The 21,654-nt window shown below is 39.4% G+C and overlaps 1 protein-coding gene across 1 annotated transcript in view; it reads right to left on the bottom strand.

The window, feature by feature from the left end:
• The window catches only part of LOC126556492 (protein sax-3-like), a 78,909-nt gene extending 57,470 nt beyond the window's left edge, over positions 1-21,439 (bottom strand). The window contains exon 1 of the mRNA XM_050211756.1: positions 21,350-21,439. Coding sequence (XP_050067713.1) covers positions 21,350-21,410 — 61 coding nt within the window. The 5' untranslated portion in view covers positions 21,411-21,439. The remainder of the gene's footprint in view (positions 1-21,349) is intronic.
• Positions 21,440-21,654: the final 215 nt, after the last annotated feature.

Raw genomic sequence — 21,654 nt, 5'->3', positions numbered from 1 at the left:
AGATTCCATGTTTTTCATTCGCTTTGCCCCCAATCATTGCCTTTCACTAAGGGTCCTCCCCCCGGGGGGGGACAGAAAGCCAAAGCGTTGTAAAGTAATTTAGGGAAAAACTAATTACAACAATAAATTACCTTTCCCACGCACCGGACAGGGAAAAAACCAATAAAAGCAAACGGGGTAAAACTGGGTGGAATACGAACAGAAAAAACAGCCCGAACCACGAACTTTCAGCTAAATTGAAACATTTGTTATTGAAATCGTGCCAACCCGCAGGCCAAAAACTGATTTGACGACATCTTTTTTTTTTTCCTCCGCCGATCGGTGGGCGACTCTTGAACAAGTTTTTTACACACGATTCACCAGTTCTCCACTGGCTGGTTAGGGTGATTAAAGGTAAACGTTTGAGGTTGTGCAGCCAACGCTAAAACGAGTAAAGGAAGAAAAAAAATATACACAAACACACACATTTGAGGTCGTTTGTCCGACGATCGCTAATATCACGATTTGGTCATCAAACTACCAGGCCGCGCGCGCTCGGCATACATGCACGGTAGTTCTCCATAGCGTAAAACGCGTCACAGCCCAAGACCAGAACTGTGCAGGGAGTAGTTAAGGGTAGGGAAAAACGAATAAATGCCCAAATAGAGCCATCAAACGATGGGGAGATGCTGCAGTCGTACGATTTGATCGTGACACACTCTCCACACACACACAGTAAATCCAATATTTTTCGGGTCGGAAATGCCAGCAACGCCATCTAAGGATTGGGATCCCAGGTTACACACCTTCCAACAGAATACCCGTTGAAAGAATGGGCCCAAAATGTGGAAACTGTTTATCCAATATCTGCAATCACCGCTGCAACCAGAAGGGATTGGTCATTAGCAGTTCTTATATGCAAAGTAATGGACTCGTCCCGAGACGATTTCTCGATCTCCTACGGTACACACAAAACCGTTTTCCTCTCAACATATTCCGCCAAACGTAGAAGGTGCCAGTTTAATTGCTTTTTCCACCAAATTTCAGCAGCACCAGAATGTTTAAATTACAATTTGTGTTAATTTACTCGCACCCCGAAAAATCGTGTCACAACAGCTTTGCTTCGACGCGCAGTCTTCGACTCTTCTCTTTCGGCGAAGGCGCCACAACATCAAACAACACACGAAAGATGCATCAGATCGTGCTAATGATCTTGGCACGAAAAATGATAATCGTTCCTACCCGGTAACGAGAGCTAGAGTTCGTGTCTCATTGTCCCTTACACCAAGCGAAGATCCGATTAACCAAGCATCCAAACAGGAACGCAACAAAGAGGTCCTCGCGCGGCACAAAACACTAAATGAATACATCCGCCGAGATGGTGTTACGGGTAATGATAATGGCAGACCAGACGATAGGAAAGGGCAGAAACTAAGTTAATAGAATGCATCACTAATTTAATGCACTTTTGTTGCCTGCAGATGCATGTAAGGTCATCCCCGCACAGGAAGCAGAAAGACAGTGTCTGTGACTTAACTTTCCTGGCCATATTTTCTTACAAACAACTGACACATCCCTCTGGAGGTTTCGCACACAGCTAGAGCAAATTAAATAGCACTCAACAGATCGAAGATCCCACCACCGGTCAGCGGACAAGCAAAGACGTTGAACGTTGGAACGCTGGCTTCGGAAGTTAATGAGATGCACATACCTATAAGGAAAAAGGAAAACAAGAAAATACCATTAGTGTGCGACACCAATACATAGTAGTGGGATGTAACAGTAATGGCGCTAAAGTCGATGCATATCGACACATCTTACAGTTTACGAAGAAAAAAAGTGCAATAAAATGTACAAGAGACGAGTACGAGAGACGTTACCGCCGGCTAAGACGTCGAATACCAAAAATCGAAACCCATCGTGATGGTACACACACTTTGAGCATTACACATTCGCCCAGAAACACGTGCGATACCGTTGCGGTACAAAAGTGAACGATTCACACGAGACCCTCTTCTGCGATTCGTCCGTGTCCTCATTTGCATGCAATGCTAATTTATTTAGCACCGTTAAAGTACAATTCCCGGTAACGAAGGATGAGACCGACACATGTCACAGCTTGTACGAAAGTTTGTCAAACGCTAGGCAGCACACACACACACAGGGAAGAAAGTAGTTAAAACTATTCTGGCGCAAAATGTTTCCCATCGCGCTAAAATTACGGGCGTGCGTTTCTCTCCCCCCAAGCACATACACAAGACAGACAGAGTTTATGGTTCGAAAATCACGGCCACCATCGGCGCGACACACGGTCATAACAAAACTTCTTGCTTCAAACAAACGTATAGGCCCACAGGGCTGATGAAATGCTTTTATTAGGGTATATTTTTGCCAAAAAACATGATAACATTCCCGGGGCCATATAAAAAGCGCCATAAACTAAACCGCTCCGAGGACACGCTCGGGGTCCGACTAGAACACACTATCGTAAATCACAAAAGCAACACTAACCGCATACAGTGGTGGTCAGTGATGTAAGGTCGCTGGGCAAATTGTCATACAGGATTTGTTTTATACTATAAAGATGTACTTAGTAACTACAATGTAAAAACACAATTGGTTAAAATACAGTAATTTTTGAAAGATAATTGAAAAAAGATGAAAATGTTTAAGATTTCTTTATTTTATTTTACTTAACAGTCAAGAATTTTGGCAATAAAGGGCCATTAACAATCATGGAGATTTTTGATGTATATAATGGAACTTTGAAGGCAACGGGCCGGTGGTAAAAGCGAGCAGATTTCACAAGGCAAGACCAGGTTTTTAAACCCTTCCGGACTCTTTCCTGCAGGGACTGTAGTGAGAACTGATAAGCAAAATATAAAGTATAAGCAAGTCTTGTAATTCTTTCGATGACCCGCATGACTTAGTAGAAGGTCGTTAAAACAACAAGGAAGAAAAAGAACTTTTGAATAACTCAGTAGAATTTTCCAAATGCATACTGTGATATTACAAGCTTTTTTTGTAAGTGTTCAATCTTGAAATCTTTAAATCAGGTTGGAATCTTGAAATCAGGTTGGAGAAATTTGCAACTCGGTTGTGCATATTTGCAATCTACTATGGAAATTCTACCGAGCGCCTCTCCTGTTGAGCCAGCACAATGAAACATATTATCCAATTGTTTGTTCACCCACAGAAGCACGCCACATAATTTACATTTGAACTAGTTTTACGCAGAAATTAGTAGCAAGAAATAATTTATTTATTCCTTCTTTAAACAACAGTACAGCACTGGACCGTCATAATTAATTATAAATAAAAAAATAATAAAAATATTCCTTCTTTAAACGCTAGCTGATTGCAAAGTTTCAAAGACACATTGCTTATTTCCCCTTAGTGAGTTAAGAACTTCTTGATATACCTGCAAAGCTCCGTAACATCAGTTTATGAAGGTTTGTTAAATATTTACAAAGTTATTTCATGAAAAAAAATAATACATTTTGCGTTCATGTTTTGCGATGCATGGTTTTCAAATTAAGTTTCAATCAAAAATATGTTCATATCATCTTCCTGATATGAAATTTTTTTTTCAAATGATTATGACGATACAATGCCGTATTATTCTTAAATCTTCCCTACTATAATAGGGTAAAAATATTTGTGCTTTTTACGCTGCAATTTACATAAACTACAGCCAATCTATTGAAAAGACGTACGCTTATATGCTTCAATTTAATCAGTGACACATTAAAAATCATATTTAATTATAATAGAGAGACGAATGTAGTCTCGGAGACTTAAAGCCTCTATTTATAAAACAAAACAAAAATATTTAATCATAATTAGAAAAACTTGAATATTTGACACCATGACGGTATTTCCACATCTGGTATTTCAAACAACAATACAGAAATATGTTCGGGGCTCAAACACGAAGATAAAGTATCTTTCATTATAATCACGTTGCGTTTAAGTATATACAGGATCATATGTTTTTGACCATAACTGTACAAGGAATACACGAAAAAAAAACACACATTCACTCACAAACTAGCATCCAGTAAAAATCTGGTAGCAAGTCAGCCGAACACCAGACAAACAAGGCGGTAAAATTGTATGTTTGCTTGTTTTAGCGACGTTAAACAGTACTCATAAAAATTACAGCCGGCGTGAAGACAAAATTTGCATGCTTTGCTCTCTCTCCCTCTCTCTTTCCCGGTCCAATTTTCTCTACAAAAGGACTATTTAAAACACGCCTGCCAGCAAAAACGACACGATGTAAAAGCTTTTACACGCAGCCCAAGCACAGAAATATAACTACGAATTGATACTACGCTAGAATCAGGTGTACACTTTCGTGTTTTGTAGCGTTCACCACGATCGGGTTTCCATCATAAAGTGTACTCTGCAGGACACCACCGCCACCACCGAGCCTTTCACGCCTATTAGCCCCTTAAAGCGCGCTGAATACCGGGGGGCTGTAATGTTGGGCATGTCCCAGTACAAACATCGTTCCAGTCATAATAAACAGCAAACGGTTCTTCTGCAACCCGTCCACTACACTCCCGTGATAAATGTCAGTCGAAAATTGGAATGCAAAGGAACGGTTGCTAACGTCTGGCCATATAAAGGCGTAGTTACGCATTATGCTACGAACTACATGGAACTCATGCTAAAAAGTTATTTTGTATCATTTTCCACTACTGTTCGCTGAATGCCGTTTGCGTATTCGATAGTTGGCTGGTGCAAATAACCATTTTAATTGCGAATAATTAAAATGTAGGTACACGCCAGTGCTTTGCTATTTGCGATCGTACCAGCGATAGTGCGAATTTTAATTACTTTCTGTCAGTATGTGTTTTTATTTGTTTGCCATTTACAAATGCGTGTCTCTGCGTGTTTATATTGAGAGAAAATTGAATAACGCAACAAAAATAAAACACTGTTTAAATGCAATGTGTTTTAGTAGCTTTGCTACGTGGAATGGATATTTAATAAGCAAATAATTGTGATGGATTGAGCCTTTTTGGGAGCTCAAAAAATGGTGCAAAATTCTGAACAAAATTGCAATGAAATGAAATAAAAAAATATTTCCAAAAACTATTTAAAAAAACAGCGAAATCAAATATTCACTTGCCACAACAATAGCTTATGAAATTGTTCATTTGCTTGAGTCTCATTTCACAGCATCATTAATACGAATTAACTTTTATTCACTCTGACCAATTTGCATTGGAGTGGGAATGCTCATTTGCCAAACTGAACTAAAATGTAAATTCACACAAATCACCCATAATTGCACTCCAAGCTCCCCTTAACGGCTTTATCATCCCAATCGACTGAGTATCGCTCATCAGTGGAATTTCAATATAGCACACTCTCTCCTAGGGAGCCTCATAGGACCCTGTCAAACGCGCACATTTGGGGAAAATGTGCACAATATGACGCCATTATAATGCTACACGTTAATTGCGTAGCATTTGTCTGCAATGAAGTAATAAAATGAATTGCAAACATTTAGAACATAAGTGTGTGCAGCATACATTAGCGCTGCAAATAGCTGCCACTTTATATTGGCTGCAAACAATTCAGGTGTTCTTTTCGAAAATGAAACATATTCAACCGTAATGCAACAGGAGCATAAGCTGGATGTAGCATAATAAGATTAAAGTGAATTTGAAATGCTTTCTCATTATGCCTATCTTAATTTGTAATTGAAGATAAACACGTACAATTAGCAATACAGTCAGGGCGTTTCTTACATTCAATAATACGAACAATCATTATTAGCTTTATAAAGTCATTTGTTCAGAAAGAAAATTACCCTGGAAATAATAAAACAGGATACTGTTTTATTAGAGTTACTAAGATTCTACGATTATTATTATTAATTGAATTGTTTGTCACTGAAGTTTTACAATTAATGTCTTATAACTGGAACTTTTTAAATCCATTTACAACCATAACAAAATACAAGGCACGTACAAGCTTTGTTTCGTTCCTAATTGTGATGTTCCTAAGGTGTGATTGCGTTTAAATCAGGAAAACGAAAACATGCAAAAGACAAATTCTAGGCTGGAAATATATGTTCTGTGTGTCCCTGAAACAGCTTCCAAGCTGCAGCTACTCTCGGACGATTAATTAATTTATGTTCGATTGCCGTTTAGCCCAGCAACTAGGGCAATTAGAATTTATTGAGAGTTCCATTCTTTCCGATAGTTGCATATGCATTATTTTGTTATTTGTTTACACATACATTGCCGATCGTTGTTCTGAGCTAAGTTTAGAATTATGTATGTTATTCCAATTTTTTCCAGTTTTTTACGTTTGATTCTATCACAATTTCTGCCTCTGGTAATATTTCTATAAATAGCGTGTTGATTAACTTGGCTGATGGTCGATCGATTAGGTTTTGTGGTTGTAAACTAGAAAAACAAGAGTGACGAGGATTCACGAAAACGGGAGCAGAATTGGGAAACTGGAACGTTGTAATCGAACAGGAGGTACGAATCATTAAAAGCTGTGCTATCGCTCGAACCACGCGAATGAGCATAAAGTGGAATCAAGGAAAGGAGAAAGGAAATTTATAGATTGTAAAAAACTATAAATTATAGGCCTGTTTATCTCTTACAAAAGGAAAAGTCTCAAGACAAGCTTGTCAATACAAACGAAAAATAAACTTGCATTATGAAACCGTTTCGTTAAGCTTCGTTGAAGCTGAAATCGTTTCGAAGCTCTGAACAACGTCGAAGGAATTTTTCATGAAAATTCTTGATAACATTAAGCCAAGATTAACTTTCCGCATGTAAGGGCAAAAGGACACACACCCAAAAGAAATGTTGCTTCAGTTTCTTGTGGAGGAGAGTTATCAAAATGGAACAGGGAAATATTTTAATAGAACAATTGCTCAACGAACTTTCTCCGTGGCATTTATAAATTGTTTAAATATTTTGAAAGAAACGTTGGTGCTTAAATACATTTCAGTAGAAATGGAACCCAATGAGCAGCCCGACGATACATTTTCCAGTCCTTTTCTTCGGGAAGATCCTTTCTAAAATAAAATACTCACATTTTGGATGGAACTGCTTAAGAAAACGAACTGGAAACACACAGGACCGAGTGAGTTTGGCGTCTTTCCGTTTCGAATAGGTGACGAAAAACAGTTTGACAAATACGAGGAGTTAATGCCTTATTAAGATGATTATAAAATTTACTCAACACAAGCGGTGTTGACAATACGGCACTGGACCGTCATTATTAATTATAAATAAATAAATAAATAAATACGAGGAGTCTCCGTTTCATCCGCCTTTCGTTAAGTTTTATTTCCAACGGACAACACAAACGGCTGTCATACTTAGAACCTTTCGTTTTTGACAACTTGTCTTGACAATTTGTACGTGATAATCAAGCTTTATGTGTAAAGTTATTGTATACGTTGTATACTAAATGCTGAATGCTCTTGAAATGCTCTTGTACAGAATGCATTTACCACCATTGAAGAGAAAAACTGTCCTGAGAAAGACATTCGATACTTTAAAAAAATGAATAATTTGATTTCATGGAAAACGCCACTGGCATTTGTGACTTGATTAGGAAGACTTTGACTTTGATATCACTTGAAGTTGCGATATTGGATTTAACATAAATTATTTTGTCTTGTTTTTTTGTGCCTGACTAAGCTCCATATAAAACAATCTCAAGGAGTGCTGCCAGACAGCCCGAGAATGCAGCTGAGAAATGCAGGTGCGAAAAAATGACAACCAATCTTGTGTTCAATTTTGAAGCTGAAGATGTAGAAACAATCCTGTGATAATTTATGAAATTTTCATCAAATCAACTAAATTTTGCAGTTTTCTTTTCAATCAAAATTAACCAAAATTAATTTAAAAAAACATATTTTTTCTATAATTAAGATTCTCATACAAATCTTGCCAAATAAATAAAACAAAAATAACAAAATATACACATTTCTCAGTTGCAGGCTGCCTTTTCTGCGAATGAGAAATTTGAGACAAGCAGTGGTGCCAGTTCCGTTCAAAATCGGTTGTCATTTTTCGCACCTTCATTTCTTAGCTGAATTCTCGGACTGTCTGGGAGCAATCAAGTAAAAAAATGTATGGGATTATGCAGTAATATGTCGACGTTAGGTTCTCATGCTGATAACCTTGCTGCTAAATCAATATGAGCTTCAAAAGAGCTGAGATTATTGGATTATTATGTAGAGGAATACATAAACTCTTCTCTAGATTCTCTAGATCTTCCATTTAAATTAACAACGGCCAAAGACCGTTATTTCTTGAACGGAGCTTCTGTCTCATTATTCAAACGCTTCCAGATAGATGACAAAAAAAGAAGTTGTTGTTGATCATCCTTTTACTAAGATAACAGCTTTTTAAGTAGACACAACATTAATCTACTTAATTTACAAATATCTATCACAAACACGCATAATAATAGCATAATTTTGTAAAACATGGAAAAGCAGTAACTAAATATCACATCACAAACATACTGCGCCATAAAAAGAATTATGAAACACACATGGCACTTTGTGTCTTAATAAATACCCCGAAAAAAAAAAATTTATTTGATTTTGAAATATTTCTTGATAAATTAATATGACTTTGTTCTTTCGTAAGCCCTGCGCATGAAATCGGAGAAGTAAAAGAATTTTCACACATTTTACGCACATTCACATTGCCCCATACGCGGATCAGCAGCAAACCAACCAGGCCGAATGATCTCTCTGGGTCGCCATCACTCAAAAGTTGGAGAAAAAGCATATGTCAGCATGTTCGGGAAAGTGACCTCTTCATGGCCTCTTGCGCCATGAGCCTCTATGACAGTCTAATCCGGTGCTTGATGTAATCCAGATCGCATCCAGATCGCTGGCTAGCAAACAACACACACCACACTATAATACTCAGTTGTTCATTCTGTGGGAATGGATGCCGCGTTTTATGATATTTCCCTACTCTCCCCGCGAGCGTACGCAACTACTTGTCGTGAAGCGCGGCATATTTATTTCGTTGGTTCACAATTTATCAACAAACACAACAAACCACTCTTCGTTGTGGGCCTCACTCTCGGTGGACGATTTTAATGGCGCACAGTTGCTGGAAAGGGCACCCCAAGAAGAACACAGAGCGCGTTGTAATCGTTTCGATGAGGTTTTTTTGGTTTTTCGTCACATGCGTCCGATTGCACCAGATGCGCATGACTTATTCTCAAACGAATGTGTAAGTATCGATCAAGTGCTAAGCAAACATTAACTATTTCTTGCGTAGTCTGGTGGGCATTGAGGGTTTGGATAGTTGAAGCACTCTTAACGTGGTGTATCCCAAAAAACCCTAAAAAGCAGTCATACTCGCTGTGCTTTAGTAAACTGATACACTATGTTTGATGCATATTCTTCTTAATTAATGTAACTCATTGACAGCGCAACTCAATAATGCCGATAAAGATTGAGAAATTGTGGGTGAGAAATTGAAAGTGTAGAACAATATTTATGGCTACGATTTCAACGCACACCTGAGAATATTACTTACACCGAATGTAACTGATCTCGTGCATTCAAGGGTACACTCCCCACAGTCTTTACCAATAATACTGAGAATCAGAAATGCCTCCACCAAAAGCCTACGGGAGGAGGAACGCGCGTCCACCCCAAATGCGTAATTTAACTGATGAAGTTGACATTCTTCACCATTACCACACAGCTGACCAGCATGGCACATACACTCGGTAAGTTAAATTTTATGGCCCATTCGCTTAATCACCTTGATCATATCGAATTGCCCTGCTGTTTCGGTGGCCTCCACCAATAAACTCTGCCGAGCTGTAAGACATACCGAAGAAAGCCTGGCGTTTAAATTATCACCACCAGGTCTCTCCGTTTAAACAAGTAGACGCGCTTCATTACCTCCGACGCTTATTTTCGTTAACGGTTTCGAAAGGTTTCGATGCCAACCGGTACAGACGTGTGTACATCGACATCGACGCAAAAGGAAACAACGCCATAATGTGAGGGTTTAAATGTCATTCTTACGAATGATTAAGATGTCGAGTAGAAACCAGCTGAAATGGATGAGCATTTCATTTCATCTGCATAATCAATGATGACAAGGATTAAGATTAATTTAATCATGAATACTTGACGATCTTCTAGAAAGATGTCCTTATGTGCTCAAGCAAAAGATTGTATGAATAAATCAATAATTTTAAAAACCATCATACGAAATATACAGCATTCTTTACATAAAGATTACCAAACGAAATTATGTAAACGTTATAAAAGAAATCTTATCTAAACACGTACAACATGCAGGCAACAAAACATGACAGTAGAAAACGACACAGTTAAACAAACACACAACTCTACCCTGTACCATCCTGAATTACACTGCATAAACGAAACACATCGTTCCCTGTCGTCACTTCTAAGGAGCAATACACGAAGCATGCACTACTAAAAGCTTCATAGGTGCGCTCAAACCCACAACCGTAAAAAGTACGTCCTTTTTTCTCAAAACAAAGAAAACACCCATCAACACTCGAGGCTTGGTGTTTTGTTTCCTTGGTTCGGGGGTTTTTGCTGTGCCATAAAAAAAGCCTGGGCTCTCCAACTCTTAACTAAACTCTGTCCTCTACCGAAGGGCCCACCAATGTGGGGGGGAAAGCCGTCGCGAAGACAAACAAATACACTACACATGCCAACGAACTTCGTCCCAACGCCCTCATACTACACGGCCAGTGTCAAGATATACACTTACCGCTTCCTGACAGTCACAAGTGCGCGTGTGTCAGAAAAAAACCCTCCACAAAAGGACGGAGAATTCTACATGCCAGCAGCACCAGCACACAAAAATACCCCAAAAGGATCTAACCCTAGGAGCTACATCAAGCACACGAAGAAGGAAAAAAAACGGGAAAATTGCAGGGAAACACTATCCACAAAGTAAGGACGACAACTGGCTCTCATCAACTGGCAGCGACTTTTCACGAATTCTTGTCACGTGATCGAGAGTATTAGTCCCATGGCAAAGCGAAAGGAAGATGGAATTTGGTGAAAACCCCGTGCACGATGTCAAAATGGCGCCACCGCCACCAGAATTGAAAATTCCACCCCACCCGGCGTGTATATAGAAGCAAAGGTAGTGTGCAGGTTTTGTCGAGTTTTAGGCGGCAGAGATAGTGCGTTTTTCCCGTGCCTTCGTGAAGTTACAACCAAAGCCCCCTCATTCCTCTGTTTTGTTGGACGCTGCTACTACTACAAGGTTGCATGTTTAAAGGAAATTGTGCTAAGGATTTTCACATGCTCTCGGTAACATATAAAGGGAAGGTTACGTTACAGGGCTTTAACTTCCCTACAGCGCCCGATAGGGGGAGCAGAGCGCAAGAAAAATTCGGAAGAAAATTGGTAAAATGAGTTTCGCGTCCATTTTTCTTCATTCGACCGTCTGATGAAATGGTTGCTAACATCAGGATGTACAGCGGGTAGAGAACTAGTCTGTACACACGGATTGCGTTTTTGTTTGACAACGGACAAAACAAAATTCCTAATTTTTATATTTTTTACTGCGAATTAATAAAATTAATATAAGTGCCAGTTTAGTGCTTTAACTACAGGAAAACGTATTAGAGAAATCATGGAATTTTCAATCGGATGTATTAGCTAAATTAGCCTCTGCTTTTCAAACTGATTTATTAAATCTTTTCTGTTTTCTTCTATATAAGAATTTCAGGTATATTTTTTTGTAGAAACTTTCATTTTTTGTTCATCATCTCGTTTCTGTATTAGGAGCTTTTTAATCCTATCCATGCTATTCTAAAAGGCGTGTGCGGCATATCAAGGTGTGTGAGGCGTACACCCGACTGAAACGTGAAGCAGCAAGAATTGGATTGATGATCAACGCGACGAAGACGGAATACCTGCTTTCCGCAGGCTCTGATCGTGATAGAGCCCGAGTGGGAACCAGCGTGTTAGTCGACGGCGACAACCTCGAGGAATTAGAGGAGTTCTGCTATCTTGGGAATGTGCAGTGGCAATGTGCAGGGGAATAGTGCCTACTACGGCCTTCACCGTCTGCTGAAATCCAGAAGACTTCAAGACCGCACTAAATGTGAGTTATATCGCACACTGATTCACCCGGTGATCCTATATGGCCACGAGTCTTGGACCATCCGAGCGGAGGATGCAAACGCTCTTAGCGTCTTTGAGCGTCGCATCCTCAGGACCATCTTTGGCGGTGTGTTCGAGCATGGAATGTGGAGGAGAGGGATGAACCACGAAATTGCTGAGCTATACGGAGAACCGCACATCTTGACGGTAGCAAAGACCAGCAGAATACGACGGCTGGGGCATGTTATGAGGATGCCGGACTCATGCCCCGCCAAGAAGCTATTCATCAAAAGATTGTAACAAGGATCTGGGCTTCCTGATTTCTCAAGCGACCTTAAACCAAAGGATCTCACCTTTGAAGTATTCTAAATTGTCACCTCGGGTCAATAGTCTGCACCGTCAGCAACATAAATATTGATACGTGCAAAAGGGTGCTGTTGGCTGACGACCCGTAATCCTACAATCTTAAGGAATAATTAACACTTGAAACACATGTCGCCATAGACGAAATAGGGACTAATTGGAATATATAAAAGGAGCTCTAGTCCCAGAGAGGATGCAGTATTGGATATCGAGATTCACGCCAACTGTCATCCTGTACACAAGACTAATCACACAGCTACCGGTCAACGGTCATGGATTGTTGTTGTACCCAAGAAGAGGATTTAAACCAAGAACCAAGAACCAACCCAAGAAGAGGTTTCAAAGTGGATAATTACTATTGATTGTAAGACATTTTTTATTCCATTGAAAAGTATGTGAAAGTACTGATCTAGTGCAATAAATCACTTTTAGAACTTAAATGATTCTCAAAATTTTTCTTGAGAGTTATCAGAAATTAGAATCCAAAAAAATTCACAGAATAAACTGAAACTGATTTTATAAACAAATATTGAGAATCTTCTAAAGAAATATAAGCGGTTAAAAATATCTCCTACTAAGTGTAACTGTCACAAATGTACTCACTGTACATTAGTCTTTGTTACCGTCTCATACCATCCTGCTCCCTTCAACATACAACCAGCGAACACGAAATCTACCCCGACCATCCTTAAAAGTAGGCGAGAAAATATCCATTGTGTGCCGGGCGAATGAATGTTGGTTTCCTTGTTCACGTCCGCATCGTTCCACAATGGAATGCTGCCACGTTCGAGCCGGCCACGAGACGGTATCCAAGATCAAGTTCAAGATAAGGTCGAAACGACCCCCGAAAAGCAAAAAAAACCATGCCATTGATGCCCACATGCTGTCCCGGGCTGGGGCGTACGAGCGCGCGCGCATGTGCTGGGTGGGGGGATTGCATTTGATGGGTTTGGTGCACACTGGAATGGGGGGAGGAGAGGCGAATGTTGATGGGGGAGTTTTGGGGTGGAACTGGTCCCAAACGCACGTCGTCCTCTTTCCAGCAGTTTTCCACCCTCGCTGCAAAATGCGATAAAATGGACGAAGGGTTCCAAGGACGACAGTCACGCCAGAGAGAGCCTTGTACACGCGGGGTAACACATTTGGCCGAAAACGGTTGGCTGCAGGTTGAATCAATAAAAATACCTTTCGGTCTTTGTTTCTGGCTGCTTGGGTGAAGCTCGCAAGGGAGCTACTACCTTTACAAGCCATTGCATTAGAACAGGATGGATTAGGCAAGAAACTACTGGGTGCAAACAGAACGAGCAAAGCTTCATTTATAGGGTGGAAAACTGTCGAATCCAACCGAGCTCCTACAATATTTCTAAGCCGAGTAAACACAATTGAATCGGTACCACAGCTTCAACCAAAATTGAGATACGCAAATGTCGAAGATATCGCAAGATGCAAACTTTATTTCACCGAGAAACATAAAATGCAGCCCTAATAAGAACTTCAATTTTATGCTCCTGCAAAGAAGCGGCTGTCATGTTCAAACAATGTACTCCGGCCTTCTGTGTCTATCGGTGCTTTTTATGCCGACCGATGTCTGTTGACAGGAAAATACACTTTCATTTTTACCACTGCTTCCGAAATCCCTTACAACGGCGAGCATGAAAGACAACAACTCCAGAACCAACCACACCAACGTAACACCGGTTGGATGTTATCAAAAAACCGCACTCCAAACTACATCCCGAAAACACCAGAACGGCTCCTAACACAATCGAATTGGCGCCGGTGGCTACGTGCGGCGCGGAAAACGAAAAGAAATTCCACGGAAGGGCGAGAGTAATTGGTTGTTGTCCAACGGATGCCACACCAGGTTCGCCAATAAGAGCCGAAGCTGCTTTTTAACGTTCTTGGCGAAGGGCAGCATGCTTCGGAGGGCGCCAGCAAAGTCATAAATTACGGACCCAGCCAAAGAATTATCGACTGGTTCGTGCAGACCAGTAAGGACAAAGCTCACCCTCTCTCGCTCGTTCTTTCTTCATGTTTTTCAACCATGTTCGAAAACTGACTGTATGGAATAAATTATTGACAAAGGGCAATAAGAAATGAGGCAAAAATAATATCCAAAATAAGGTAAAGCGTGCGCTGGATGCGGCGGGGAGAACTCAATAGCGAAGGGCACAACCAACCAATACAATGGACGGCAAAATTAAAGTTAATCAATTCCACCTGCTACTACACTACCACGCAAACCAGTGGCCATCCTTCGGGGCATTATTGACGCAGGAAGCGAAATCAAGCGAGAAAGAATCGAACTTTTGCGCACCTTTTGAATTACTGTGCTTTGCCAGCCAGCAGCAACAACAATAACCCATGAATGAAAGCGCGGAGCATACATAAATCTTGTTTGAGAAGAATAGGTCATCTTGTCGCATTAACAAACGTTTCCACGTCTCGTTTATGCTGCTATTGTTTACTTTTTCAAGAAAAACAAATGAATAATAGCTGGAGGTAAACTGAAAAGAATGGTCGAAAGAAATTAATCATTTAAAAAAATAGAATTAAAGTTAAAGTAAACAAGAGTTATTTAAAGCAAAAAAAGGCTTGTCAACGATACAAAATTATTTTTAATAAATAGTTAGAAGAACCTAGAGGAAAGAGATTATCTTCCTTAAGCATTTACATAAAAAAGGTAAAACTATTTTTAAAAATTAGTCAACGAAATCGGAAAGATTCCGTTTACAGGCTGTTTTCACTTGTGAACTGCATTTTTAATTTATGTAAAGGATTTTTTTCACCATTTATATTTCACATCTGTTAAGAAAATTTTCACTGTAGTGAAGTATTATTTCGTCATTATCAAATCAAACCCATTTAGGGTTATTTACATTCAACTCCATCGTTTGTCAAGCCATGTAAAAAAATATTGAAAAATGAATTTTTAATCAAGCACAGTTAACTGTATACAAATGAAAACAAGTATCAAAACTACATTTAAAATTCATATGCATACGGAATTGTTTGATTACAAACTTTTCTCAAATGATAGATTCAATTCAGGTTGAGCAGCACTGACCATTTGACAGTGGTTAAATATGACTCAAAATAAATCTAATTTTGACGGATGTGAAATATATATTTGATGGTGAAAAAGTCCTTTACAGAAATGAAAAACGTAGTTCACACGTAAAACTAGGCAGTAAAACGCTATACATTGTTTTAGTATTAATATCAAATAAAGTAAAAAAGTATACGTTTTAATAGAAACCAAATAAATAAATCAGACAGACAAATATACAAATAAATGAATACATCAAAATTTGCCATTTCTCAAGAAAATGCAAAAAAAAAGAAAACAAAATACACCCCAATAAACATGTTACATCCCTACAACCGCTTACATAATTCAAAAAGTTCGTCTCACGGTCCCCAAAAAACGAACAAAAACCCTTATCAGAGAACAGAAAACATCGAAAGCGTAAGAGTTTAGAAAAAAGGAACAAAAAAAAACAGAACCAAAACCACATCGAGAAGCTCGGAAAACGAAAACATAAACAGATCGAACTTCCCGAACGCGTAAATTGATTTCACTTTTACGAGTTTTAATGAAAACGAACGAAAATTTACAATCCCGAAACCCCGAAATTTGAACCATAAACCTGTTCGAGAAACGGCAAACCACGCGCTACCAAAGTTATTGTATCGGGGTAGAATAAAATCACAAATAAAAGTTCGAAGCAAAAGTTCCGCCTTTTTCTAGTGTGCGTAAAAAAAAAGTAATAGCGGAGGCGCGCACAAGGCAGTAAAGTTTGTTATTGATTTTTTTTTTGTTACTTCATTTCTCGTTCATCTCAACACTTCCGAAAGTGAGGGCTGCTGGCGAGAAGGTTTCGCTCCCATAAGGAGCAGGAATTTCTGGGTGAACTTTCCGTCGAATGTTCCGTCTAAAACATTCTCTCGGCCGTAAGTTGTTTTCCTTTCTAGCCTGCTCACTTTCTAAACTTTGGCTTCAATCTAATAAACGAAAGCGAAACACTTGATAATAGCTGACGTTAAGCAGCGGCAAGAAGGAGCAAGGACCAGCAGCATCGTCATCATCCTCACATCGGACGCAGTATTTTTTACTCCGGAAAAAAAAGGAAATGAAAACATTCCTTCTAACCGCTAAAAACGAAATCCAAAAAAGTAAAACACAACACAAAGCTTCCACCCAAGCGTTAGCCAAAGGCTGCAGGGAAGCATCCATGGAGGTTGTTTGTTTAGCACGGTTTTGCTGCTGTGAACCATGTTCAGAAGGCAAGCAATACAATGCTATACACACACCCATCGATTTGCTGGTTCCCCAATTTTGCCTTGACCATTAATTTGAAAATCCTGATAAAAAGTTATTCTACCGAGTTTTGCAGTTAACGCGAAGTATGGGCAACTGATATCGATGGGGGAAAAGAAGAAAGTTGCCAAGAAAACTTTTCCCTACGGCTGACCATCAATTTACTAACTTTTTTGTAGCGTCTAAATATTTAAACTTTAAAGACATGATGCTTGAGAAACATTTTAAACTGTGGTTAAAGTTGAAGTCATATTTTAGCGGATTTTAACACTAGAACAACCGCGAATTTGACATCAAAATGATTGGTGGTTGAAAAATAATTAATTTTTATGATCTCATTAACATTTTCATATTTCTTTGCGTTTGTGTACTTATTGTAATACACATTTGATTGGTTATTTCGTACATCAAATCACCATCAAATCGAACAAATCGATAGTTGATCCTGTTGTGTTGCAACCTCGAAGTTATGTATACAACAAAATGATCAAAGCATCAGCCTTGCTACTCATAAAATTGTTAACTTAATTGTTTTATTCGGTTATATATAATCACCTTCTTGTGAGGATTTTGCATAGAAATACGATCTTCATCATACGCAAACTACAAGCCAAAATGACTGGTTAAGGTAGAATTGCACATAACGTAACTTAATATCATTATTAGATTAAATTTGTTTCGAATTCACAGATATGATTATCCTTTTGTATGTGCATAAGTCACGCATCAACTTCGACAGAACTGTTTAATTATACAAAATAAATCCACTTGAACGGTATGAAACCAGTCGAAATGACTACTCCGGTAGTTCTAGTGTTAAAGAGATTTAGCTGGAGGTTTGGCCGGTGGTAGTGACGATTACGGCGCTGGTCTTCACATGACAGGAACGGGATTTAAATCCCATCCTCCGTATTGAGGACCGACTATCGGATGGGAACTACGTGGTAAAAAATATTCTAATAATCCATTAGACCGCCGACATGACCTCGGAAGTCGATAAGTCCAGAAAAACGAAGGAAAAGCACTTGGGATGTATGTTTAGTTGATTCAGTCCGTCCGGAAGTACTTAATATCTAGCTAAGGGTACACCAATACAAGCAGTACGTCAACAATCAGACGACTGATCATGATAAAACGTGGTAAGGTTCAGTTTGATTAAATATTTAATTTTCAGTATAATTTGAAAAAAATATTAAAATATTTTAAGCTTCTTGGTAATCTTAAATATATACAAAGTCATCGCATGCGGTGTTGACAATACAGCGTAAGCCGTCATACTTAAAATAAATAAATAAAATGAATCACTTCATTGATTTCTAGTGTTTTATGTGAATACAATTTCCGTAGGCACTTTTCAATTTTTTTCCATAAGAATGTAACGTTGGTGAAGCACAACAATGTTTAAGTAATCAACAATCAAAAAGGTTAGGATGCAAAAATAATCCTGATAAAATCAGTTATAAGACATTAAAATTGACAGAAAGAATGCAAAATTATCATTAACTTCAACTCAAGTACAGCGAATCACACTTGATTGCCTTAAACATTAACATTTGCGTATGTTTTCTTCGATAAGCCTTACTTTCTCCCTTTTTTTGTGCAAACTCGATGAACAAAATATCAACAATCAAGCGACAAGATAACCACGATTTGCTCATTCCATAATTTAAAATTCTTAAAAACCATCTCACCACCGGAACTCAAATGTCTCTCTCCAAACGCTCTCAACTGGTAGCGTTCATACAAACTCAGCTGATTAAAATTTTTGAATGTCAATTCGGTCGCAGGGTGTGGAAAAGACTTTAATCGTGTAATCAACCAGCAAACGGTTAACAAACTAGCCGCAGTCATTTTTCCAGACTCCAACGGCCAAAACCCCCGCCACTCTTATGCCATCTTCGAGAACTCTCCTTACCCATCCAGCCAAAAACTCACGGAAACTGTCGTTTAATTCGGGTAATTTTCATTAAATTCTGTTTGTCCCTTCATCCCACCAAACTCCTGCCCACCGTTATGATCCCGTTCTGTCGTCCGAAAAACGCTACCGACGTTGCTGGAACATTCCACCCCACCCCCCCAGGGATGGGTATGTCAGCCCAGAATCCAGAAGGTAAGAGATGCAGGAAATTGTTCTTATCGCCTTCAACTCTACCCACACCCCCGAAGGCGTTAAAAACTTTCCTACCAACCATCCAACCAAAGTCAAGCCTGCCAAAGGAATATTATTACCATGTCTTTACGGTACTACCGACGGGTCGGGCTCCCGACTGCGCCAGCAAGATTGTGCAAAAATAATGCCGAAGGTGTCTTGAAAATTTTACATCCCTCTTTTGCTATCGGACCCGCCAGGCGCAACACCAACAACGTCATTGCATACTGACTGCGGAGATGATGCTGCCACTGAATATTGGAGATAATTTTATGCAGATAAGTATCTTTTAATTTAAGCCCAGCGTTCCCGAAAATTTTGCACAAGTAAATTCATTAACGAAAGGCCTGTCCAAAGCACTCTCCAAAGAAGCGCGCGCGGGGCTATGTGGTAGCGCCGCCCTGTATGCATCATCAGAGCGAAAGGCGCAAGTTTTGCAAGACGTTTCCGTCCTCTCTTGAAAAGCAAGATGGGCACCGATAAGAGCGAAATGTTTTGCACTTTCTTGGGACCGGAAATGTTCTTCTTAGGGAGTCCCAATTCTCTACCGGCAGCGATGGACGAATCGTCCACAGTGAAGTCCTTTTCCTACCGCAAAGGTTCTTCGCCGGTACTTGGCCAAAATTGTAACACTCAAGTTAGGCCGACGAAGACACAGCGCTTCTGTGCTCTGCCGGCGGCAACTTTGATCTCAATTACTCTGTCCACCGTAGCACGCCGAGGGTCGCGCCGTAGTGCACGAGTACACGATCAGGATCAACGTTCTCGCCGCTAAGGAGGGAAGTGTTGTTCCCACCTCTCTGTTTTCCGCAACAGCATGAAATAAAGCAAAATAAATACAACAGCAAGTAACTGGTGCCCGCTCTTTGCTTACACGGACAGCAATAGCTCGAGGAAGTTGGTACGAAACTTATTTTTCGTCTCTTTTATCACCGAACCATTGTAGTAGCATCAATCCGCAATTCTAGCATCGCTTCGCTTACCACCTCCATCATTCAAGTGCATTACAAATACTCTTTTCGTGATCTTATGTTTTCCTTCAAAGTTTCCATCGCCCAACACGGGGCACACTGGTGGCGCTGTAAGCCATGAACGGCTTAAGAAGGTTTGGAATTTAGTAAGAGGTGCTCAAATTAAATTAAATATTTCATCCTTTTGCCGGGCAAGGGTTGTGCCGCGGAAAAACACGTGGCGCACACGTTTCCCAACTTTCTTCCTTCGGCCGTAGTTATCGCGAGCTCGTTGAGAAACCCGTTGAGCGTTGGAGAAGGTGTTTTAAGGACGAAGAAAAAGATAATCTGATTGATGTCAACGAAACGACATTGTTAAATTAATTAGCGCGTTACGAAGAGGTAACTAGACTTTCACTACCGTCTTCCAGATTAAGGATGTTCTAAAAAAAATGGATTCAAACAGAAAAGGTTACCTCTTATAGACCGAGTTGGTCTTATAGTTGGGGTTTTATTACAGGTTTACTACGTATTGATGAGAATTGTATTGAAGTTGCATATTGATTTTTGTTTTTTAATAGCTAAACACAATAAATTATCATCCTCAGTATCAAACAAGAACAGCTCCAAAGCTTTGTAGTCCAACCCTCAGATATTAAAATATGATGAACCAGATCAACTTTAAACACATCTCGTGATTATAGCATAGCTTCCAAATATTTATTTATTGTTATTTTTGTATCTATTATTAAGTAAGACTGCACGTCGCCGAATTGTCAACACCATGTATGACTGAAGCAATGAACATTAATAGTAAGGCATTTCCTCTTTGTTCTTTGACTTGTTTTCCGATATTAACTCGGGATTCAAATCTGGAATGCACTGCGGAAGAAATTGCAGGTTACTCCGGATTATTCCGGAGTCAACTGCTGATTTTACTTCGGATTCAAAACCGAAATCTAAATCGCTGTCGATTACCAACAAATAAAAAAAAAATTGTCGGAGAACAAATACTTTTTTTTGGGAGATTGCGGAATGACTCTGGAATCGCCAGCATTTTAACTTCGATTTTGAATCCGAAGTAAAATCAACAGTTGACTCCAGAAAAATCCATAATAGCCTGAAATTGATTCCGCAATTCCGGAGTTGAATCCGTAGTTGATAGCGGAGACTACTCCGGATTACTCCGGATTAACTGCTCTGAATAACTGCGGAGTATACTAAAGAGTAATTACTCCTTATTAATCCGGATTTAAATCTTCATTACTACGGAATTAACTCCGGATCAATCCGGAGTAATTATTCCAGACTTACTCGAGAGTAAGCACCGAAATGCTTCGGAGGCGGATTAATCTGACTCCGTTAAAAATGAGAATTGACCCATGACTAGTTGTAACTTCCAAAAATGCAATAAATAATTTTTAACACGAATATTTTAATCTGTAAAGCAACTCATAACGTACCTTGTATCGTTGGGCTTATTAGCAATGCTAAAAGCGTCGTTACTAGCACCACATAATCCATGTTTGGTTGGTGGAATTCACCGATTCCACGCAGCAACAAACACTAACCAATTCTTACACTTATTTTCTATTTTAAGCACATTTATGCACACAAACTACACTGCTACATACACAGAATAACCAATTTTCTCAAATACACATACGCACGTTTTCACTTTACGTTTCAATATTTTCTCATTATCAATTTCAAACCGTTTTCTTCACACCACTAGCAAAGCAAAGGCTTCCTTGCGTTACTGCAACTA

The sequence above is a fragment of the Anopheles maculipalpis genome, chromosome 2RL (assembly GCF_943734695.1).
Source record: "Anopheles maculipalpis chromosome 2RL, idAnoMacuDA_375_x, whole genome shotgun sequence".
Classification (NCBI taxonomy): domain Eukaryota; kingdom Metazoa; phylum Arthropoda; class Insecta; order Diptera; family Culicidae; genus Anopheles; species Anopheles maculipalpis.
Note: the sequence above shows the minus strand (reverse complement) of the source record. Positions and strands in the feature narration are given on the sequence as shown.